Raw genomic sequence first — 24878 nt, 5'->3', positions numbered from 1 at the left:
TCCGGGGGCGGGGCCTCCGGCCGCCAGGGGGCGCTGCCGCCCGCATGTGCCGGGTGCGTGCGCAGTGGCAGCGTCACCCGCGGCCCTGCCGCCTCAGGGGGCGCGGGCCCGCTTCCGGCCGTGCCGCGCCGCCGCCCGGCTCCCTCGCTGCCTGCACCGGGGCGGGCCTGAAGCTGCCAGGCCCAGAAGCGGGGGCGGGTTTACCCCGTCCCGAGGGGTGTGTGAGGCTGTTGTGTCCCAGCTGGGGTTTGGCGGGTGGTTGGTGACAGCAGAAGGCAGAGCTTCTGCCTGAGCTGTGCGATGGGTATCAGCGGTGGCGCCTGGCCGGGGGGTTGTCACGCATGGAGGGGCCTGTTCCCACCTCCTCACAAACCGGGAGCGCGCCTAAGTTGTTTCCCCTAGGAGAGGAACACTCAGAGCCGGGGTGGCGAGGAGGGGAGCTTGCACCTGAGCTCAGCCTCTGCTTTCCAGGGTGATGATGGGGATTTCCTCTGCGGTCCCCTGCTGCTCTGTGTGGAGTTGCTGGGCTCGGCTAAGATGGCTGACAAGCTTCCACAGGAGGCTCTTTGCACAGCAGAGTGTGACTTCTGTCCTGGGGACGCTTCAGCAGAGGAAACAGTCAGGTACACCCACGAGTGTGGTTTCCATGCTGTGGGGCGTGAGGCCTCAGGGCTGGAGAGCGCTCCACACAGCCTCCTCCAGCTTGCAGGAGGTCATGTTGACTAGTGAGCGTTACAGAGTGCAGCGGCTGCCCTTCTCCCGTGTGTCCGACAGCGATGTGGCTTTCTTTGAGCGCATAATGCCAGGCAGAGTCATCACAAATCCAGAGGAACTGAAACCATTTAATGTGGACTGGCTTAAATCAGTCCGAGGTAAGTCAGCTTGTTTATTTTTCAGTTTTGGTAAAGCCTCCTCCCTGCTTCCGTTAAGGTACCAGAATGAAAAGTCTGCCAAAGAAAATCTCATCTTTGTTTATAGCAGACCACGTCTTTCTTTACAGACCAGGCAAAATGAGTTTTCCTTATAGAAAATATTCCTTTGAGAGTTACCTAATTTCTGGTAATCTTTCAGGCTTTCATTAACAAAAAAAATCTAAGCCCTGTTAACTTACTAGTTTTTTCCTGAAACAAGTTGGTTCAGTTAACAGTTCCTGAAGTTTTGGCTGAACCTCAGAAAACAAGTGGTGTGAATTTTCTGTTAACTTTTGTCAAAGACTTCATGAGAATATAAAACATTTCCCATTGCCCCCACTGGCAGCCAAGTCTACATATACAGACAAAGCTTTTACAGTGCTTTAAGGGAAAGCCCGCTATTGAAAATGTTTATTTTAAAAGTGATTAAAATGACTTTGCCTCACAGTGGAGGGAGTGTTGTTATTTCAGACATCACACTTTGCCGCCTTTTTCTTTCTGACCTCTGTAGAGCCCACAACTTGCCTTGAGAGTCCCTTGCTTTCATTGCAGGCTGTAGCAAGCTGATGTTGAAGCCACAGACAACGGCAGAGGTGTCTCAGGCTCTCAGGTAACGTGCTCCTTTTCTGCTGGATTTTGTGATGAGGAAACTCAGGTGATGAGGAGATTCAGGTTTAGCCTGAGAGGGCCCAGCAGGTGAAGGGGAACCTCTAGATGTCCAGGCACTGATTGCTCAGCCATTGGAATTACTGAAGCTGTTTTCTTCTTGACTGCGTGTCTTCTGGTTGAGCTCTGGTGACTTCAAGCTCTCCCTTCTGCTCTTTATATCCCCACTGCCCTTGGGCTGCCCACTGTTTCCTGACGTACCTTTTGTTCCAGCTGCTCCCAGGGCGGGAGACACTGCATGCTGTTGCAAGTCTGGGGCTGTGCATGTGCTGGTGGGTATGCATGTGCAGTGTTGCTCATCTAAAAAAACTACAGGTTCCTGATTAGGAATGTTTTCACATAGGGAGCTGAAATTTTTCAAGGCAGAAAGGGGCTGGAACCTGTGCCTTGTATTTCCCAGGCCCAGCGCTCTCCCTGACGCTCAGCTTTTCTGGGGTTATGGTGTCATGTCAGTATTGGGCAGAAACAAAGGCCAAACTTTCATTTGTTTTACAAAATAAAATTAATCTTTCCTGGCCAGATGTCCTTGCAAAGAAAGGCTAAGTGGGCAGCAGCAGACTTCCCAAATCAATGTTGATGGCTTTGAGTAGAAGGGTCCTAAGGGTGCTTAGTGTGGAGGAGAGAAATGGTGGGGAGAGATTAGCAAGTGGATTTAGTATTGATGACTTTTCTGCTCTACTAAGTTGTCAAAATTAGACACTGTACCAGTGCTCAAGAGGAGCAGTTGTGTTGAACGATTCAGGAGGGTCCCTCTGAAAAGGTAAAGAAGGTTAGGCCAGAATCAGGCAGTTTGAGGAGCTAATGTTTTGTCCACTAAATCAGTAAGAACACTTCCCTGGTTTGCTCGTGTGAGCGCAGCGCCAGTTGGGTGTCAGTATGCAGGATCACTGTTTGGCTGAAGAGCTAAAAGCTGCGTGAACCCACTCCTAGCTCTGTTAAAACAGACATATAGAGCACAGTAAAGTCGGGGCTTCTGAAGTAACTGCTGGTGCAGTGGGGCTTTGTGCTATCCATTGTGCAAGAACTTCTGTGAGTTTGGAGAGGATGTGATGGGTGGTGCTTTGCAGGGATATGGCAGGCTGGAAGGTGAAGCAGCTGAGGCATAGATGCACACGCTTCATTGCCTACAGAGCATTAATGTAAACAGAGTGAGCTGTGATTTCCAGGCAGATGTTGCATGGCAAATCTGTAGATATGTGCAGGGCTAACCCCACGTGTTCGTTCCTTTGCTCAGTGCTGGGTGAGTTTAGTGAGGAGTTGCGCTTTCTCACTTCTGCAGTGAAACTGTCCCTTTGTATCAATTTAATCTTTAGGCTAAATGCTGCTTAATTTTAAGGAGCGTTGAGCACTCGTGCAACAGTAGATGTTCATGTGGAAGTGAAATTCTTCTGATAGACTGGATTATGGCCTTAAAATGCATAAGGCTTCAGAAACCTTCTTCCTTCCAGGTACTGCTATGAGAGGAACCTGGCAGTGAACCCACAGGGGGGTAACACAGGCCTTGTTGGGGGCAGCGTTCCTGTCTTTGATGAGATCATTCTCTCCACTGTTCTCATGAACAGGATCATGAGCTTTGACAAGGTGTCTGGTAAGTATTGTAGAGATGTGAGGCACAGAAATGAGCCCCAGGCCCTCAACCTGCCATTTTCCTGGGGGACGATACCTGCAGGATCAGCAAGGTTCAGCCCAGCAGCGTCATAAGGGGTGTCACAGGTTTGTTCCATCCAGTCTCCTGCTGCTGATGTAATGCTTAGGTTATAACAGTAGCAGATGTAAAAATACATCTGGTGGCAGAAGGAGGAAGAAAGAGAGAAGAGAAACATGGACATCCTATTACCTCTGTATAAATCTAGATGAGAAACCCAGCAGGTGGAGCAGAATGACAGTGTTGAAGAAGGCACGTGGTAACTACACTAGCAGAGGGAAGGGAGGGATGGGGAAAACTTACAGGTTGTTTGGATTTGGAGAGTTAGGAACCAGGCTGGTTTGAGTATTTCAGTTCTTTAAACACAGAAAGAGAGAAAACAACAGGAAGAGATATACTTAATCTCATTGTGTTTTACCAGTCCAGAGTTGTGGATGACCAGATGTTAAGGCAATGGCAAAGCTCCCCTCGGCTTGAGGAGGGGTTGGACAATGCCTTGTAGCATGCATGGACGACTTCTGCATTTAAATTGAGCCCCAGAAAGTTTTGGAGGAAGAGGTGGTTGCATCCACTTGTACTTATCCCACCTCTTTAGGAGGCACCTTCTTCTTGGGCATCAGCCTGTAGCAGCACATTTATGTTTCAGGAATCCTTGTGTGCCAAGCTGGCTGCATCTTAGAAAAACTCAACGAGTACTTGGAAGAGCAGGGGTTTATCATGCCACTTGACTTGGGAGCAAAAGGTAGCTGTCATATCGGTGGTAATGTGGCCACAAATGCTGGAGGCTTACGGCTCTTGAGATACGGCTCTCTCCGAGGGACAGTGCTGGGACTGGAAGTGGTAAGGCGAGTACCTGGCAGTTCCCTTCTGTGTTTGAACCTCTACTTCTTACCCTGTTCCCTGCTGTTCTAGCCCTTAGCTACCCATTATGCAGACAAGTTCCTCTGCAGGCTTCCACTCTTCACTTTTCCTTGTATGACTCTTTTGAGAAGGGGCAACACGTGTCTTCATGTGTGTAGTGTGTTACTGCTACCACAGTTTGCAGCTTCCACCTCTGTCCTTACTGATGGGAGTGGTATTAGGTGGTTTTCTAATCCGGAGAAGAAGGTAGGGAGACATTTGGTAATCCCAGGTTGCCTGTATGAGGTTGGTTCCTCTGTGGAGCGGTGGGTCTCTGGAACGCTCTGCTAAATCCATCCTATGGCACTCTTCTAGCAGCTGCTCACTCAACTTTTAATAGAGCTGTCCGCTTTGGATTTGTTTGGCTGATGGCTTTCTCCTAGACTCTTTCCTGTTCCTCAGCCTGCTGCTGCCCTACAGGCCTGTGCTTTTGTGTGTAAAGGCTGCGATTAGTGGTTCTAAAAAAAATTTGGAGCTTGGGAGCAGAGAGCTGGTAGGAAATAAATTGGGTAGGTAACAAAAGCCTGGTTTGGTTTTATTGTGTAGGCCCAGAAAGAACCTTTGTCTCTCAGGTTAGTCCCTCTAGCATCAAAATAGCCTTTAGTAGCATGTCTTAGAGACATTCAGCCTTGATTTAAGGCTCAAGTGGTGGAGGGCTTACTTCATTCTGGTTAACTGCGTTCACTGTTTCAAATAGTGTTCCTTGTTTCTGTTGAATAATGGGAGCTAGGGCTGCAAAGAATGGCTGATCTTGTCCGCCACTGGTAAGAAAAGCAGAGCAAACTCGATTTTCTGTTATTACTTGTCCTGCTGGAACATGTGCAAAGAGCACCACAAAATAAGAAGCAGAAAAGTTTGGGGGAAGACTCAGGTAGGATATAGAGGGGAGGAAGAGCTGGGAATGGAGGAGCAGTGATGAGACTGTGGGAACAGGTTGCAGCTGTTGTCCACTTCTCAAGGCTAGTGGCAGCTTTTCATCAGCTTGGTAGTAGCTTATGACTGCAGATTTCTACGTAGGCGCTTGACTGGGTCTCCATATTCCCACAGGTGCTGGCTGACGGCTCAGCTCTGGACTGCTTGGCTTCTCTGCGCAAAGATAACACTGGCTATGATTTGAAGCAGCTTTTCATTGGATCTGAGGGGACCTTGGGAGTTATCACTGCTGTCTCCATACTCTGTCCTCAGAAACCTAAGGCTGTGAATCTGGCATTCCTAGGTAGGAGCTGATATTGATAATTGCACACCCTAATTCAGAGACTGGGAAGGAAATAGGAATGGAGAGAAGAAAGCACTGATAAGCCTGCTGTGCTAGACTGCCAGCATCAGCTTGTTTCTGAGAAACAATATGGTGCTGTATGTTAAAATACCTGTGCAGATATTTTATATCTGTGGTGTAAATGTGTAAAATACCTGCAAGGGCCAGCTTCTCTGCAAGGGAAGGGCAGCCAGGAGCTTAGCAGGTTGAAGAGGCAGGCAGGACAGTGCCCTCACTGAGAAGGGCCCGGTCTGACAGTACCCGAGCAAGGTGAGCAGGGCAAGTCTTGTGACAGTAGGCAGAGGCAGCCGCAATCCAGCGGTCACCGGGTGAGTCCATAGTGACAAGGCAAGGCTGGGAAGTCAAGTCTGCAGGTCAGGGTCTGGATCAGAATGGTACATAGCCAGGCACAGCTACTTAAAAGCTGCTTCTGAGTGAGCCTCAGGAGGGGTGTCCCTGCTGAGGCTTTTTAACAGAGAGTTGTTTGTGGGGAGCCTTCACTGAGACTGTTTGTTTTTTGGTTTTTTTTCTCAAAAACCTCCAAGGCCAGCAGGGGCTTCTCAGACAGCTTGCTTGTATCAGATGTGGCCTTGAGAGCAGAGAGCTAAACTAGTAGGAGAGGATGAGTAGACTCCAAGTGCTGACAGACCTATGGAATATTTGCAGTGGACCCCAGAATTTGCCTGGACTCTCACAGTAGCCTTTAAATTTCTCTTGGGTTGCCTTCTTGCCTATGCTGAGAACTGAGGGTGGGGCAGACTTTTTGGCATGAATTGTCCTAAAGTGTTCAAGAGGTCCTTGCCACGGCAAAGACTAATTGCTATATCCTCTTGCTGTTCTGCTCTGAAACCTTTCCCAGCTAAAACCGTTACAGGAACTGCTGATCTAAACCCACACAGGGTAGCAGTTTACATTTCCTAGAAATGGGAAAGATGACTTGAAGCCTGATAGACTTTTAAGAACTTTTTACAAGGTTTTTGGGGTGCTGTGTTTTGTTCCTGATTCTTCTCTGTGTTCTGTCTGAAGGGTGTCAGAGTTTCGCTAAGGTTCTGGAAACATTTACAACCTGCAGAGCCATGCTGGGAGAGATCCTGTCTGCCTATGAGTTCATGGATGAGAAGTGCATGGAATTAGTTGAGAGACATCTCAAGCTGTCCAGCCCAGTGACAGGTACCAGTGTCATTTGTGCTGTAGAAAGAGGCATTGTACTGCTTGGGGATTTTTGCCTAGTTTTATATACATATGTATATATGTCAGTGAGCATGTGAGCGTCCCTCATAATTTTTGTATTCCCAGTATTCAATTCCCAGTATTCAATTCCAAACACATTTGGTGGAAATCTCTAAAGATAAGACTTTTTACTTCTACTTGTTCCCACAAAACTGCTAGTTTTCTGAAAAGTGGTAGCTAGGTAAAGGGTAGAGCATGTAAGTGAAGTGCCCTACAGATAAAAGATTGCCACTTGAGCTGCCCTTCTGTGTGGCACCAGAGAATCTGGGCAGTAGAGTGACCTCATTAAATGTGCCAAGCTTGGGAGAAGTTCCAGGATCTGCACTAAATTCCTGTGCTTTTATCCCAAAGCATCTGCTTATTCTGTCCTCCCTCACTTTCAGGCAGCCCTTTTTATGTTTTAATTGAAACTTCGGGCTCCAGCTCGACCCATGATGAAGAAAAACTGAACAACTTCCTAGAACAGGCCATGAGTTCTGGTTTGGTCACTGATGGAACTGTGGCAACAGATGATAAGAAAATAAAGGCAAGTCATCGTTTCCTCTTGCACAAATCTCTTTGACATGATTCTCTACTTGGATTTGTATGTTTAATAAGGAAATGTTCGGACTGTTGTTTGGTATAAACGTCCTTGAGTGATCTGGTAGCTTATTTGGCATATTGAATAAGAATGCTAATCACCACTTACCACTGGTGATTCTTCCCAGAAAGCCTGAGTATTTGGGGTTTCAGTGGGTGTTTTCTCTTTTATAAAGATCAGAATAATGTATTACATCTTTCAGTGGTTGCTGGGGTAGGACCCAAACTGCCTGAAAAGTATCGAAACCAGAAGCTGAGTTGTCAGCGAGGCCAGGAGTGAGCAAAGTCCTGTAGGCCAGCATGACAGTATGTTAGAGCCAGAGACTGTGGTCCCCGGGAACAAGACGGACACATAGTGTCTCAGTGGGGAGGAGAGTGATTTGTGTCTGCCCAGTGAACATGAGTCTTTTACACTGACCCATATTTTTTCCAGTCCCAGTTCCCAAACTGACCCTTGCAGTACTAAACTGGAGGAGGCACGTCCCCACTTCTTGGGAAACCCAGAACAGATTTGGAGAGAATGCCCATGGCTTTGTATCTGGGGTTCTGTCAAGCTTGAAGAGTTGCTGTGTCGCTTTACTGTACCATGCTGCCAAGAAAGCGTTATTACTAGCTTCCAAGAGGCAGAGGATATCGAGCGAAATCAGAAGTTGATGTTATATGCAAAGAATCTAGGCTCTTTTTCCCTCCATGCCACAAAGCATGGAACCCAAGAGGTACTTGGTTTATTTGGATTTCTCTGACCTTTGATTCATCAGATGCTGTGGGGCCTGCGGGAGAGGATCACAGAGGCCCTCACTCACGATGGCTATGTCTACAAATATGACATCTCTCTCCCTGTGGGAAAGCTGTATGATCTCGTGACTGACATGAGGGCTCGGCTGGGCTGGAGTGCCAAAAACGTGGTGGGCTATGGCCACTTGGGTAAGTGTAGATGCTGGGAAAGGAGGTTACGGCTCTTTCGTGCTCCAGGTTTTGCTATGCAGCTTCCTGGTAGTTTTAAAGGTTGTTTTTAGATTAGTGACAGGCATAGACTAAATAGCTGAGAGCTGTCAGAAGAGGAGGATGCACAAGGATCTTTGTGTTTGAATTTCATTGCTTTCAGACTGTATTCCATATAGTAATGGCAGGTTGCTAGCCAGCCAGCCGCTGAACTGGTCATTTGTATCTTCTTGCTTGTATCTTACTTTCTATTTTTATCTTACTTTGTATCTTACTTTCTATTTAAATATGTAGGTTGTTTAATTGGACCATCAATTTGATTAATGTACTTAGACACATTTGGTAGATAAACACTTTCTTGTCCAAAGTGATTAGTCGTACTGGAAATCAATTATGTCTGAGCCATTAACCCTCCAAAAGACAGTGATAAAAGTAATGCACAGAAAGTCCAGTACATTTGTCAGAATGCTTTGAAACTAATTTGATTTTACATACAGTTAAATTGGTAGCTTAGGAGAGCTGTTCTGTTAAAAAAAAAAAAAAAAAAGAACAGAACACTCTTCAGCACGCTCGATTTGAGATTATTGGACATGGAAAGACAAGTCTGTGTAACAAAGGCTGCCTCTGGTAGCTCTTGGTATTGAGGATTAAGCTGTGTACTGTGAGGGTTTGCAGGAAGAGGTACTGGAGTGAGAATGAGTAAGTTGTGTTTACCTTTGTGTGTTTTGTCTTCTGAATACCCAGCAAGTGTGTGCTTAATCAAATACCGTCACATGCAAGTGGAAAAAGGAGAAAATGTTCTGCTTGCTTTGTTTCTGTTGACGCAGTGCCAAAGCGCATTTAGAACATTGCACAAACATAATAGGAGAGAGGAAGTGATGAAGGGCTTTATTAAAATCTAATGATCATTATGAAATACCATTGGGGAAGTCTTTGGCATGCCATCTCAGTAATGGGTCAATAATTAATGCAGCACAGTTGTTTGAATTTTAAAATCAAAAGAGTGGAAATTTCAAAATAGCTTAACTCAGGACACTTCTCCAAATACTGTACTACAAGCATGGAAAAAGAAAGATCCTATTTGAATTATTTGTACATGGAGAGGCCTGATGTTTGTAGAAGGACAGTGAACTTGTCCTTTTTCGCACAGTTTGGAGACTAACAAAGGCACTGTTGTTTGAGTACGTAGAGGAGACAGTAACGAATCTCCATTGCAGGGTCACTGAGTTTTTCTTACAGACCCACCTCTGCAATGTTTTCTTCCAGGAGACGGAAACTTGCACTTGAACATCACAGCGGAGTCCTATAGCCATTCCCTGCTGGATGCCATTGAGCCATTTGTGTATGAGTGGACTGCAAGATACCATGGCAGTATCAGTGCAGAGCACGGACTGGGCTTCAAGAAAAAGCAGTTCATTCAGTACAGCAAACCCAATGAGGCAGTCTTTCTAATGCAGCGTTTCAAAGCCATGTTAGACCCCAAAGGGATCCTCAATCCGTACAAGACACTGCCCTCTGGTTCCTGAGAGCAACGTGCACTGAGAAGCAAGCCGATACCATCATGCAAGGATGGCATCTCTAGCTCGGCCGCTGAACTTTAGCTGTAAACAAATTGATGGATCAAGCAAGCATGTGGAATGCTCCTTGTTTTATTTCCTTAGTGTGATGGAACACGTAAAGGAGCGTGGTTCTTTTCAGGGGTGCCTGCTCTTTCTGAAGAAGAGCACGTTACTGGTTTTGACCGTGTGGGTTTCCTAGTTAATCTGAACACTGAAACCAAGCACACAGATACTGTGTGTGGATATTCCAGCTCTCTTTCCCCTTAGTTTTCTCTGATTTATTAGTGAAGTGACAGAGCCAGAGGAGGCATTTTCTCACTTGGGGTGTGTAAGTGAAGCATCAGAGGCACAGGAGAAGAACCTGTGGTTGCTATACCACCATCTCCAAGGGTACATGTTGCTCTTCCTCACTTGTTTTGGTCTAATATGCTTGTCCGAAAGCTCACAACAGCATCAGGTTATGGCCTCTTTAGTGATGCCACCTGCAGGCTGTCCCCAGTAGGCATCAGTATTGTCCCATGTGCAGCACACAGGTGCAGGTGTGCAGTCCTGGAACCACTGGCCAGAGAAGAGAGGGCGCCCAGAGACCTGACTTCTGGGTAGTATCAATTGAAGGGGAAATGCCAGCAGCCAGGCTGAGGGAAGGGATACTGGGACATCTGTCTGGCAGGGTCAGGCTTTAGGCATGCTGTTATTTTCTGCTTCCTTGTCTTCCAGTCTGTCCTTTACAACAAGTCCTGATTAGCTCTCACAAAGGACAAGAGTCATTGTCCTAATGATTTACAGAGAGACATAAGATCTGTATCCCTCCCAACCAGCAAACTAGATTAGGATGGGTGGAGATAATGACAGTGATGCTAAAACCTCCCAGAGTTTTCTCTGCACTGTCCATGCGGTGCATTAAGGCAAAAGAGATTTCTGTGCATAGCAGCACTAATTTATTTTCCTGAGATGCCCTCTTACCCTGGCAGCGGTGGTTCTGAGGCTCCCCAGCCAGTGGGCAGACTGGTGGGCCCGCATGCAAGCGCCCTGCTTGAGTTGGTGAGGCCACAGAACAGTTCAGGCAGCTGTTACCCAAAAGCACCTTGGAAGATCTGGCAATAGTCAGGAAAATAAAGGAGTAGGAAAATAAAATCAGCCTGTTGGGCATTCAGGAGGATCCCTGATTTCAAAAGATGCATGAAAAAAAATAGACTTACTCAAGCAGGAAGGCGAGAGAAAGAAGATGGTGGTGTAGGAAAGTTATCAGAAGTCAGTGCAAGACCTAATGGAAGAGGAGGGTGGTCTTATATTTAAAGTAGGCTGATTTTATTCATGTTCATTCTCTCAGCACTTTTGCATGCCCTCTCACAAGCATGTGTCACCTGTGCTGCATGTCCATATGGTCTGGCCAGGGACACTTGTGGGAGGATAAGGGATGTTTGGACATGTCTTTTATACCTCTTAGGAGTCACTGATTATTATGGAACAATCCTTTTGACTCGGGATCACAGAATTGTAGAATGCTTTGGGATGGAAGGGACCTTTAAAGGTCATCTAGTCCATCCCCCCTGCAATGGGCAGGGACATCTACAACTAGATCAGGTTGCTCAGAGCTCCATCCAGCGTGGCCTTGAATGTTTCCAAGGATGGGCCATCTACCACCTCTCTGGGCATCCCATTCCAGTGTTTCACCACCCTCATCATAAAAAAATTCTACCTTCTAGCTAGTCTGAATCTATCCTCTTTTAGTTTAAAACCATTACCCCTTGTCCTATCGCTATTGGCCCTGCTAAAAAGTCTGTCCCCATCTTTCTTATAAGGCCCCATTAAGTACTGAAAGGCTGCAATAAGATCTCCCCGCAGCCTTCTCCAGGCTGAACAACCCCAGCTCTTTCAGCCTTTCCTCATAGCAGAGGTGCTCCATCCCTCTGATCATTTTTGTGGCCGTCCTCTGGACCACCTCCAACAGGTCCATGTCCTTCCTGTGCTGAGGCCTCCAGACCTGGACGCAGTGCTCCAGGTGGGGTCTCACCAGAGCAGAGTAGAGGGGCAGAATCACCTCCCTCGACCTGCTGGCCACGCTTCTGTTGATGCAGCCCAGGATACAGTTGGTTTTCTGGGCTGCGAGAGCACATTGCCGGCTCATGTCCAGCTTTTTGTCTATCAGTACCCCCAAGTCCTCCTCAGGGCTGCTCTCAATCCCTTCATCCCCCAGCCTGTAGTGATACTGGGGATTGCCCCACCCAGGTTCAGGACCTTGCACTTGGCCTTGTTGAACCTCATGAGGGTCACACAGGCCCACTTCTTGAGCTTGTCTGGGTCCCTCTGGATGGCATCCTGTCCTTCAGGCATGTCAACTGCACCACTCAGCTTGGTGCCTTCTGCAAACTTGCTGAGGGTGCAATCAATCCCGTTGTCTATGTCACTGATGAAGATATTGAACAGCACTGGCCCCAGTACAGACCCCTGAGGGACACCACTCAGCACTGTTTTCCATCTGGACATCAAGCCGTTGACCACTACCCTCTGGATGTGACCATCCAGCCAATTCCTTATCCACCAAACAGTCCACCCATCTAATCCATATCCTTCCAATTTAGAGAAGGATATTGTGGGGGACCGTGTCAAAGGCCTTACAGAAGTCCAGATAGAGGACATCTGTAGCTCTTCCCTCATCCACTGATGTAGTTACTCCATCACAGAAGGCCACTAGGTTGGTCAGGCAGGACTTGCCCTTGGTGAAGCTGTGCTGGCTGTCTTGAGTCACCTCCCTGTCCTCCATGTGCCTTAGCATAGCTTCTAGGAGGATCTGTTCCATGATCTTCCCAGGCACAGAGGTGAGGCTGACAGGTCAGTAGTTCCCAGGGTCCTCCTTTTTACCCTTTTTAAAAACGGGTGCAATATTTCCCTTTTTCCAGTCACGGGGGACTTCACCTGACTGCCATGACTTTTCAAATATCATGGAGAGTGGCTTAGCAACTACATCAGCCAATTCCCTCAGGACGCTGGGATGCATCTCATCAGGACCCATAGACTTATGTATGTTCAGGTTCCTCAGGTGGTCGCGAACCCGATCTTCATTTACAGTGGGAGGACCTCTGCCCTCCTGATCCCCATCAAATGGTCCATTGACTTGTGAGGTGTGAGGAGAGAGGTTGCCAGTAAAGACTGAAACAAAGAAGTTGTTGAGTACCTCAGCCGCCTTCTCATCTGTTGTTACCAGCTTGCCACTTCTGCTCATCAGAGGGAGTACACGTTCTTTAACCTTCCTTTTCTGGTTAATGTACCTGTAGAAGCCCTTCTTATTATTCTTTGCATCCCTCGCCAGGTTCAGCTCCAGCTGAGCCTTGGCCTTCCTGATCCCATCCTCCACAACCAAGCAGTGTCCCTGTACTCTTCCCAAGATGCCAGTCCCTGCTTCCACTGTCTGTGCATTCTCTTCTTGCCCTTTAGTTTAACCCACAGGTCACGGGCACAGCCATGCCGGCCTCTTCCCTTCCTTGCCCAATTTCCTGCACCTGGGGATCAAGAGCTCTTGTGCCCTATGGAAAGCGTCCTTGAAGACCTGCCAGCTCTGTTCTGCTCCCTTGTCCCTGAGGGCCATTTCCGAGGGGGTTCTGTTGATTAACTCCTTGAACAGCTGGAAGTTTGCTTTCCTAAAATTCAGGGTCCTGACTATACTCTTCACCCAACCCTTACCTCTCCAGACTGTGAACTCTACCAGTGTGTGATCACTACAGCCGAGGCTGCCTCCAGTCCTGACATCACCGATGAGCTCACTTACGTTGGTGACCACCAGGTCCAGTACTGCATCCCCATCTTGCTTGATCCTCCAGAAATCCCAGGCACTGTCTCTATTTCCTCAGTTTGAGTACTTTTTTAGTAAAGATTTTTTTTCTAGTAAAGGCTTTTGATACTGTCCCTCACAGCATCCTTCTGGACAAGTTGTCCAGCTGTGAGATGGGTGGGTTCATGGCATGCTGGATGACGAACCAGCTGAAGGACAGAGATCAGAGGGTTGCAGTGAATGGGGCTACATCTGTCTGGCAACCAATCACCAGCGGTGTTCCTCAGGGCTCAGTCGTAGGGCCAGTGCTGTTCAATATTTTTATCAGTGATCTGGATGCAGGAGTTGAATGCACCATTAGCATGTTTGCTCACAATACCAAACTGTGAGGTGCTGTTGACTCTCCGAAGGGGCAAGAGGCCTTGCAGAGGGATCTAGATAGATGGGAGCATCAGGCAGTCATCAATGGCATGAAATTCAACAAGTCCAAGTGACGGATTCTGTGCCTGGGATGGAGTAATGCCAGGCACAAGTATAAATTGGGAGAGGAGTGGCTGGAGAGCAGCCCTGCAGAAAGGGATCTGGGGGTGCTGGTCAGCAGCAAGCTCGACAGGAGCCAGCAGTGCGCCCTGGCAGCCAAAAGGGCGAACTGCATCCTGAGGTGCATCAAACAGCATAACCAGCTGGCCAAGAGAGCGGATAATCCTGCTGTATTCAGCACTGGTGCAGCCTCACCTCGAGTACTGTGTGCAGCTCTGGGCCCCACTATTTAAGAAGGATGTTAAGGTACTTGAATGCATCCAGAGGAGGGCAACAAAGCTGGTGACGGGGCTGGAATGCATGTCCTATGAGGAGCGGCTGAGGAGTCTGGGTTTGTCTAGTCTGGAGAAAAAGAGGCTGAGGGGTGACCTCATTGCTCTCTGCAGCTTCCTGAGGAGGCGATGTGGAGAGGGAGGTGCTGATCTCTTCTCCCTGGGATCCAGGGACAGGACGCCTGGGAATGGTTGAAAGCTGTGCCAGGGGAGGTTCAGGCTGGACATTAGGAAGCATTAGGAAGCATTTCTTTACCGAGAGGGTGGTCAAACACTGCAACAGGCTTCCTAGAGAGGTTGTCAATGCCCCAAGCCCATCAGTGTTTAAGAGGCATTTGGACAACGCCCTTAATAATATGCTTTAACTTTTGGTCAGCCGTGAAGGGGACAGGTCATCAGTTGGACTAGGTGATCATTGTAGGTCCCTTCCAACAGTCTGTCTCTGTTTTGCGATGACAGGAGAGATGATTGTCGTTTACAGTTTGGTGTACAAAACCACGTTGTCAGCCTTCTGTTATCAGAGGGCAGACCAAGCCATCTGCTAGTGAGTCATCTTCTGGTCTACTCAGTGTTTGCTAGTCACATCCTTATTTACCAATACATGTCACTGTATTAACCCAGGCTCTATTGTATCCAGATGAAGCAGGTGATTGGGAAAAGCCCAGGGATTTGCCAAAGGTAAATTGTGTCACACTAACCAGACCACCTTCTACAACCAAATAACTTTCTGTCGACGTGGAGAGAGCAGTAGATGTTGGTTGCCTGGACGTCAGCAAAGCGTTCAGCACTGTTTCCCACAGCCTTCTCCTCAACAAGCTGGCAAGGCACAGACCAGATGGGTGGTCTGCGAGGTGGGTAGGAAACTGGCTCACAGGCTGTGCCCCAAGGGTGGTGATCGATGTTTTTTACTCAGGTCTACTGGTTTGGGAGGCCTCACTGGACTCTATGAGACTAGGAAAGGTGGTTGTCTTACCCAGTAGCTGTCGTCTCCATTAGCTGCTATAGATGTTCCATCCAGAGCCTTTTTCTTGGAAGAAAATCATCCTGCAGAGTCTTTTTCCTTCTGTTTTTAACCAGAACACTGTCTCTACAAGGCTGCAAGCTGTTGAATCGCATTAAGGGTGATGGCTTACACTCAGCACTGTGTTGCAACACCCTTCACAATACAATTCCAAAGTAACAACTCTCTCAACTTGGCCGCATGGATGCTTTTAACAGAAATGCCTCCATATGTTATGTGACCTGCAGTGCCAATATCTAGGCCTGCCCTCTGGTCTCTTCCCTTCAGCTCCTTCTTTCTCTCCGCTATCAGTGCATTCTCCACCTCTCCCTTCGTTCCTCAGGACCAGTCAGAGAGAAGCTGATCATCTTCTGGGGTTAAGCAGAGTGAACGATGCCGTTGTTAGCAAAGATAAGACAGAATGGGAAACACAGTCAGCCTGTGCTGCTTGTGTATCAGGTGATGCAAAAATATGGAAAGTCCATGATGTTGTTAGAGAAGAAATTTACAGAATTTGCTTTCTGCCAAGTTAAGCTGATGCAGCTCATTCTTTCTGGATCAGGCTGTTTATATTCTCTGCTTTTTTCCTATGCTGTTCTTTCTCTGTTTTTTTCCCCCCAAACCACTGACCATAATTGTTTAAAATACAGGCTTTACACATGAATTGTTCTTTTTGGGAAGCAGAACTTTCCATACTGCTTTTTTTCAGCTACATATGGAGAGAGTGCTAGGGAGGGAGTCAGGGCTGACAGATAACCTAGTGCTGTGGCCAGGGAAATTCCAGCACAGCTACATTTAGCCATCTTCCTTACACATGAAGATCCTTAAGATCAATGTAAGTTTACCATTTCAGCTAAACAATAGAGCAATTATCATGAGGGAATAGAAGGGAGGAGTTATCATAGGGTTATTTTATAGTATCTTTCCTAGACCTTAAACACCAGTATGGTCCTTCTCTTCCATGTTTTCAATGATGCTTTCAATATAGATTCACTGTTGTATATAGGAGGGAGAGACAGGGTGGGTACATATATGCGTGGGGGTGTTTTTATAAAGAATCATTGTGGTAAGAATTTCTTGTCCAAAACTATTTTTTCTGGGACAGACCCTAAATATTAGAACGATGTGGATGCTCAACACTTTGAAGCAGTGGTCTTCGGCACAGTGAGGAAGCACTCTCTACTGATTTTGGCTGGGATAGAGTTACTTTTCTTCCTAGTAGCTGGTATGGTGCTGTGTTTTGGACCTGTGTTGATGATAGCACAGGGATGCTGTAGCTGTTGCTGAGCAGTGCGTGCACCGCACCAAGGTCTTTTCTGCTTCTCACCCTGCCCCACCAGCCAGTTGGCTGGGGTTGTGCAATGAGCTGAGAGGGGATGCAGCTGAGACAGCTGACCCCAACTGACCTAAGGGATATCTCACACCATATGATGCTGTGCTCAGCAATAAAAGCTGGGGGAAGAGGGAGGAAGGAGGGCATTCAGAGTTACGACGTCTGTCTTCCCAAGTCACTGTTACGTGTGATGGAGCCCTGCTCTCCTGGGGATGGCTGAATGCCTGCCTGCTGATGGGAAGTAGTGAATGAATTCCTTTTGATTTGCTTGCACAGGCAGCTTTTGCTTTATCTGTTAAACTGCCTTTATCTCAACCTGGGAGTTTGCACTTCTGTTCTTCCAGTTCTTCTCCCCATCCTGCTGTGGGGGCACGAGCGAGCAGCTGCATGGGGCTGAGCTGCCCACGGGGCTGACCCACAACATTTTCCCATAAGCAAGCAGGTGCGTGAAGCGGAGGCAGTATGGAGCTATGAATTCAGCATCCTGCCCAGCTAACTAATTCTGCATCAGCTGGCTGATCTTCACTGCTTCCAGTCTCAGAGCAGCCCAGCCCCACAGGAAGCCAAGTATTTCTGCATGGCACCATATTTTTCTGCGTAACCAAACCTCACAATTTGTGTACAACACCCCAGGAGAGAGCAATGAATCAATTGTAAAAGTCTAAAAAATGGTCTTTTATGATTTGTGGGCTTTACCAGCTTCTGAACAAGAAATTGCACGGCTGACGTGTATAATGTAACACAGGAGAAAGCTGTTTAACATGAACCCCGTGCCAGCAGCAACTGACACTGTGCCGAGAGTAACCCTAGAAATTCTTTGTAAAACGGAACGTTGGCTCGCGTTCTACCAGGAAAGCAACCTATGCCTTGCTGATGTTTGAATCTTGATAAGCACTGGCCTTGCGGCTGTTCTGAGGAAGCTATGATTGAAAAACAAATGCTGTATATTTGGGCACTCTGAAGACTTAGCAACATAGGTGAAGGATACCAGAATGCTGAGGACTTGGCTCTTGGTGTGGCAGGTTGGGCCACCAACATACAAGGTTTAGAAAGGTGGCACCATGGGTGCGGAGGGACCATGCCAGGAGGTGCATGGGAAGTGGCATGGCCATAAAAGACCAAAAGCAACAGCTTAATCCCCTGTTCCAGGCTGGGAGATGTGGGTAAACTTTTTGTTGCCCAAATGAGGAAAGCATTGCCTTCGTCACCAGCGTGGGGAGTGGGATTACCTCACCTCCAGACTTGCAGGGCAAATTCTGCTCTTCCAGGGCAATTTGCAGCCGTCAAACCCAGTTTGTGAAGTGCTGACGTAGAGCAGCCTTGGTGGGATCTCAAATTCCTGTGTAAAGCAAGTTGTAATGATTGCTAATAACACCAGAAAGTCACTTTGTAGATGAACCATAACATAACACCCATTTAGGGGCAGGAGCTCTCTCTCCCAAGGCCCAGATACAGCGAAGTCTCTAAGCTCTTAACCTTCACTATAATAATAGCATTTTCACTGGGAAAGAGTCTGAAGCCTAAATGTTTTAAGAGGAATTCCCAATAGGTGGACGCTGTTCCTGTTTTGCTGTTGTCCCTAATTTCCTGTTGCCAAATGTGTCTGGCAGCGAATTAGAGTCCTAAACCACCAAGCAAGAAGTGGAGGAAAGGCACAGCAGGCACTGACCATGGCACCAAGCAGCGTGGTGGTGTGCAGGGAAGGGGCACTGCACAAGTGATGTGACGGTGTGCAGGGTGACAAAGGGGATGATGATGCCCTCCTCCAGCCCCCCTGCCGGCACGGCACCCTGCCTGGATCCTGCCGTGAGCCCCACGCCTCCCTCCTGCTGCCAGGAGAGACGGTGGGTCCCTGCTAAGGGGTCCCCACTAATTCCTTACTTCCCTGCAAAACCGTTGCAAACCCTGTCTCCCAAGGCAGCTCTTTGTGCCTGTGTTAGTGTCATGCCATACCAGTGCTTTTCATGGCTTATTAATTAGCTTCCACCCACCCCTGGGAACACCTAGCCACTCCCTTTGTCCTCACCTATCCCAGCGATTTATAGCAGCGATGCAACGCTAGAAATAGAGACGCGTACAGTAAGAGCCGGAGGAGCCTGTAGATGAAAGGAGTATTGAAGTCGATTTGCAAAGGAGATATTTTCTAGTTCGCAGCAGTGAGGCAGCATGAAAATTCCTGGGTCCACTTCAAGGTAAGGGCAGAACAAGGTGAACGCTATGGGCGCAGAATTAAAATGCAGTTTGTAGGAAGGTCTGGTTCAGGTAATCCCTGTAAGTTGTTAATAACCTATAGAGTTAGTTACAGTTTGCACCAGGGTAGAGATTAATTTCACCATGAATGTTTCTTTCCTGTATTCCAGGTCTTTTAATTTGAAATAACCTTGTTAGGTAGACACAGAGGTCTACTATTTTCAGCTTAAGTCGAATGAACGAGAAGGTTGTCCCAAGCCTTAAAGCATCCGTAGCAGCACCTCCAAGTGCAACCTGAGAGGTAGTTTTCCGTGTTTTCTTCCCGGCTGGGAGATGGCACAGTGCAGGTTGGAAAGGTGACCCGAACCTCTGGCGCCAGCCTGGCTGACAGCTCTGCAAGTTTTTTGGCTTCTTAGAAGAATTTTGTGTCTTAGCAATCGGCTCCCAAGTGCTTTCTCAAAGGGCTCCCAGGCTGGTTGCACGTCTTGCATGCTTAGGTAAATTTCGTGCAACGTTTGAATTGTGGCTTTCTCTTTTGAACTTTGCTTTGCAAAAGACTGTATTAATGGGGTAAAAAAGTAGATGGTGGCTCTGATTGTACCCTGCGACTCTCAGCTACATCAGGCTTCATGCATCCCAGGTGAAATGCTTCCTTGCTGTCGTGTCAGGAAGGAAGAAGTCGCTGCAGCCATGATGCCGTGTGCCATGCCTTCCACTCTGCTGCTGATAGGCTGGATGGTTACAAAATCCCTCTGCTTATGGTTGTAACTGTTTGTATAAAAGATATAGGCTCTGTCTTCTGTAACACCAGGTACTCATCCAGTTCACCTTCAGCCTGTGTGTGTGAGACAGTCAACAGCAAACTAGTTCTTGGACAACTGGGAGTTGTCTTTCTTGAAGGGATTAAAGGATGGAAGATAAAAATTTTAGCCTGTGGTGTCTCTTCACCCAACACACACAGTTTTAGAAGTGGTTTGGTCAGAGACTTGCAGTCTTGTGACAAAGGGGTGTGTGTGTGACACTAAGGGAACAATCTTTAAGAGCGGTGCTGGCTCTCACAGAGGTGTTCCAGGGTGGTGGGTGCAGAACGGGTGGTGAAACTCCATGTGCAGGTTTGCAGGACACACTGAAGTGAGTGACAGCCCCTGCGAGTGCAGCCCTGGGTGGCCAAGCCCCGGGGGGAATGATGGGGACAAGACCGCCTGCAGTGATCAGGCACAGGGCTCGGCTGCATGAGTGCATGGACCAGTGCCCTGTGTGCCTGCAACCCCCTCCTCTCATCTTCCCCTGGTCTCCATTTTTCTGCACTTCTCCCTAGGGATCACTGCAATCCTTGCCCTTGGCCCTTCCCTTGAACACCTCCATTGCTTGCTTTCGCTGCAGTCAGCTGCGGTCCCCTCCCTGTCCCCACTGCCTGCTCACTCCCCGAGCTGGAAGGCAGATATCTTTCCATCCATACGTCCCCAGGCAGGGGAACAAGCGCCATGCTGCAAGGTAGCTGTGTTTGGCAGCCCTGGGACAAGAAGCCCATTTCTGCATGAGGACTGTCGCCTCCATGGCCCACGTGCCGAATAAATCAGTCACTCTTGCTCCTTAAAACTGGCCATTCCAGAAGCTGCCGTGGTTTTGGCAAGCCCGACGTTGGCTGGGAGGCCACCACTTGCAGCGACAGGCATGGACATTGCTCGGCTGCAGGTTGCTGTTGTCTTCAGGATGGTGGTGTGAGGAGCAGGGTAAGCTCTGCACAACCCCTTGGGGCTTGCTGGTGGCACATTCGTGCCCGTAACTTGCCCACTGGGCATGTTTGGCACTGCAATATCAGACCCTCATGCTGCACCAGCAACACTTTGAGACTTGGCGTGCGTAGATAGTCCAGACCATTATCCCTCCCTGTGTCTTCAGGTGCAAAAAGCCGGCCGTCGTTTGGGGCTTTCAAAGTGCACCCAGACAAAACAGGTCTGCTGGGAGCATCCAGTGATGCTGCAGATGGACTCAGTGTGCTGCACGTGTTTGAGGATTTGGAGGCAGGACGGCACTATGTAATTGCTTATTAAACTAAATGACTATTAAAATATTATGGGATACCTTGAGGTAAGATGTAGAGGTCTACAGAGCCTGTCTTCTTGCAGTAGAAGGGACTGGTAATCCTTCTGGAGCATATTGTGATCTATGTTGAGGATTCCTTTAGGTGTATATTGATTTGTTTGCCCCATAAAACATCAAGCTGAGTGTAATTCTCTCTGCTTGCCATTTCGGAGACACTGCCCAAGCAAGTATGGAACGTTATTGCATGCATTAAACTCTAGAAGAAAGATGCAGAAGAAGGACATTGCCAGTCTGGCTTAGGAAAGACCTCCAGGCAGTCAAGGTGGTGTTTTTTGGGAAACCATCAACATCAGCATCAGCTCCAGTTTAAATGAAAGTCTGAGAACATAGGCAGGGGCTGCATTCAACAGATGTGAGCCTGCTTGCTGCCCATGGGCCCCTCTGCATTTCTTTTCCTGTCTCATCTCTACTTAAATACATAGAGTGATCAAAGGAAAGAGAATTGTCTCAACCCCATCCCCCTAACAGGCCTGGGAACAGAAAATGCAGAAATACCGATGAAAGACTGCCTGTAGTTATGTCTTTAAACTCTTCATGCAGAAACTGTGCTGCAAAGTCATGTCAGAGGTTGGTACCAGCAGCTTCCCTGGCTTTGGGAAGGGCTCCTCCACCCAAGGATTTCCCGCTTTGGCTGGGATGCCATTGGACGAGGACAACGCCCTCAGGCAAAGCAAAGCTTGAAGCAAAAGTGGTTTGGGGCAGGTTTGCATCACAAAGTCAAAAGCTTTCCTGCAGTGCCATCACGGTGTTGCGACATTGCTTTCTGTCTCCACTCTTCCACTGTGTTTACATTTGGTTCCTGGCTCCCTGACCACAGCTAGAGCAGCTGGCTCTGTTTTTAAGTGCAGCTGTTCACATTCTCTTGGACTTTGTTTGCTCCCATCCTCTCTCCAGTTTTCCATGGTCAGATCCAGGCTGCCACAGCCCAGCTTGTCATACTGCGGCCAGTCAGTGGGAGGCTGTAGTCCAGGCCGGATAAAGCTGGTGTTGGCACTCAATAAGGCCAGCTGGGAGGACCAATTCAGTGTCTTTCATGTCGTACAAGCTGGAGGCTACAAAAGCCACCACCTTGTGCAGCAGGACCATGCGTGAGGACCCCTGGACCACAAGGTCCAGCACACAGCAACCCATGTGCCCCCATCGACCTTCAAACTGGGCAGGCCTGGAGCCTTCCTTGCTCGCTTGGGAGAGTGTGAACCATGAGTGTGACCATCCCATGCTCTAAATGGGACTATATCTTCTCAAAACAACTTAAAGCCCAAGCCAGATCCACTGCTTTTTGGAAATGGCAGCTGAAAACATGGTGTTCACACTGAATTAAAAAAAACTTTTAAGATCAGAGAAGTCAGATCAAGCTTGGTGATGAAAAGTTCCTTTCTGGTGGGCATCAAACCTTCAAAAGATCCTGTATGTGTCTGAGCTAGAATGCACTGCTGATGATACATGGTGGTTGCCTAATTAGTGCTGGAAAAGACTCACCCCTTATCGTTATCCAGGAAAAGCATGAGTAGATGAGGTGCTTGGTCCAAAGGGCTGCCTCTGAGCTTGGGCAGTTTAGTCTGGCCAGGGTGAGAAGATCTGATGAGAGGGAGACCTGAGGCTGAGCAAGAGAGCTGGGCTGGGAGGAGGAGCTGTCGCAGCAGGGAAGCAGTCCTCTTGTTTGAAAGCAGGGCATAATTAGTCCATTACAGGTGCTGTTAGATTATTAATTGGTTTTCTGTATTGAAAAATCTCAGTTATACTGAAAAAAAATCAGTTTCGTGTTTCTTTGAGATCCCCATGTTCTGGAGTGATGTGATTACAGATGGTGCTCAGCTTTCTTACCAAGGAACTCCTTATACTCCTACAAAGGGCTCATTTTCTAGCTCTCGGTGGTTGCTGAGAAAAGCTTGAAGTGAATAAGCTCTAAAGCCCCAGAAAAGCAAAATAAAAGGCAGCGGAGCAGAGCGGGAGGCTGTTGGAAGAGCTTAGCAGGGTCTGCCTGAAGTAGGCTGTGTCTTGCCAAAGACCAAAATTAGGAGGCTAATACTAAAAGTGCAATTTCTCACTGTCCTGCCTCTAATGCCAGAGCTGCTGACACAGCTGGGGGAGCCAAAGGTGGCTGGCACCACAGAGACACAAAATTGTGCTCCCGGTGATTAAGAATTCCCAAGAGCAATATGCAAAGTTTGGTGGTTTGCATTCAGAGAACTATATCAGATAAAAATCCACTGAAACTCTGCTTTCTTTCCAGGCATATCAAATGTCTCATCATTTTCAGCCTTTGCCTGGGACTCATCTTCCTGTCGGGATTCTTCCAGTTGAAGAATAAAAATTATGTGTAAGTAAGTGAAGCAGAAGTAAGGTTGCATGACTTCATCTGCCCAGGGCAGCAAGGATCTGACCTGTGACACTTGATTTAACTCTCATGGTGTTTAGGCTAATATTGGAAGGGCAGCAGCCCAAAGTTAGGTCCTAGATCCACTTTTGGGCAGGCAAGGGATCAAATTAGCTGAAGTCCAGCTCTTCAGGGCAAAATCAGCCATATGGAAAGAGGGGATCAAGCTGAAGCCTTTGGGTAGATGAGAACCTGGAGAAGCAGAAAACTATCCAACACCTACACCTGAGGGATAGAGCTTGTTTGGGTTGGTGCCTTGCACCAGCTGCGGGTGTGGGATCAGAAGGAGAACCTGCTGGGGTTTGGCTTTGCAAGGTTTCAGAGATGGGGTATGGCACTGGAGAGGCTCTTTTCCCCATCTATTGCCTTTCTGCAGAATCTCGAAGAGACACGAGTCGCTGCTGATACCTTCCATGCCTTGCCATGCCAAGACTAACGTCATGTTCCTCAAGACCCACAAGACGGCCAGCAGCACCATCCTGAACATCATGTTCAGGTTTGCAGAGAGGTACAACCTCACCGTCGCCCTCCCAGCTGGCCAGCTCCTCCACCTGGGCTACCCAAAGACCTTCCTGACCCGCTTTGTGGAGGATTTTCAAGCCATAGGACAAAACTACAACATCATGTGCAACCACCTGCGGTTTAATGCCTCGGAGGTAAGAGCCATGACACCTGCAGAGAAACCTGGTTGAACAAGCAGTGCCTCCAGACTAACAGCCTCTCTTCTTCCTCCCTGCAAATAGGTGCAAAAGGTGATGGCAGCAAACACCTTCTACTTCTCCATCCTGAGGAACACCATTCATCTGCTGGAGTCTTCCTACGTCTACTACAAGAACGATGTCCCTGCCTTCTGGAGCTCCAAGGACGTGAATGAGTACCTGGCATCACCCATGAAGTATTATCATCTGGCGGATTACAAGCAAAACATCTATGCCAGGAATATCATGTGGTTTGACTTTGGCTATGATAACAATGCAGAGGACAACAAAAAGTACATCCAGGCGGTCCTGAAGGAGATTGAACAGAACTTCCACCTGATCTTGATAGCAGACTACTTTGATGAGTCCATGATCCTCTTGAAGCACACTTTGTGCTGGGATCTGGATGATGTGATTTACTTTAAGCTCAATTCCAGAAGCCAGGACACTTTCCAGACCTTGACTCCAGAAAGCGAGGAGCGGATAAAAACATGGTGCTCACTGGACTGGAAACTCTACTTGCACTTCAACCAGAGCTTCTGGAGGAGAATTGAGGAGACCATAGGACTTGAGGAGCTGGAGAAGGAGGTGAATCACCTGCGAATGAGACAGAAGGAGCTCATGGAGACCTGTCTCTTGGACCAGGAGGCAGTGGGGAAGGATCACATCAAGAACAAAGCTCTCCTGCCTTTCCAGTCAGGGGCTACAAATATCCTTGGGTACAACCTCAAAGAAGACTTAGACAACAGGACTCTCAGAACCTGCCAGAAAATGGTTATGCCAGAGCTCCAGTACATGTCCTATCTTTATGCTGTTCAACACCCGCACAAGAAGAGGAAGAAGGTAGGCTTGCCTTTGCTGTGGACCAGTTTCCAGGAGAAGATGCAGCTCCGAACTCCCAACTAG

General features: G+C 48.1%; 2 protein-coding genes across 2 annotated transcripts; both read left to right on the top strand.

Annotated features, from left to right (window-relative positions):
- The first annotated feature begins 156 nt into the window (after positions 1–156).
- Positions 157–9748, top strand: D2HGDH (D-2-hydroxyglutarate dehydrogenase). Its single transcript, XM_082319119.1, has 9 exons — positions 157–872; positions 1464–1521; positions 3026–3165; positions 3869–4062; positions 5170–5338; positions 6404–6547; positions 6991–7133; positions 7945–8110; positions 9395–9748. The coding sequence occupies exons 1-9, from the start codon at positions 476–478 to the stop codon at positions 9652–9654; spliced, it is 1671 nt and encodes a 556-aa protein (XP_082175245.1). The 5' UTR covers positions 157–475; the 3' UTR covers positions 9655–9748.
- Positions 9698–24878, top strand: GAL3ST2 (galactose-3-O-sulfotransferase 2; the record flags this gene model as incomplete). The annotated part of the gene is made up of 4 exons (XM_082319120.1): positions 9698–9873; positions 23131–23217; positions 23651–23930; positions 24018–24878. 4 exons carry the CDS (start codon positions 9698–9700, stop codon positions 24876–24878), a joined length of 1404 nt encoding a protein of 467 aa, XP_082175246.1.

This window comes from Platalea leucorodia (genome assembly GCF_965183815.1).
Source record: "Platalea leucorodia genome assembly, chromosome: 8".
NCBI classification, from domain to species: Eukaryota; Metazoa; Chordata; class Aves; order Pelecaniformes; family Threskiornithidae; genus Platalea; species Platalea leucorodia.
The sequence above is the reverse complement of the archived record's forward strand: the minus strand, read 5'-3'. Positions and strand labels throughout refer to the sequence as shown.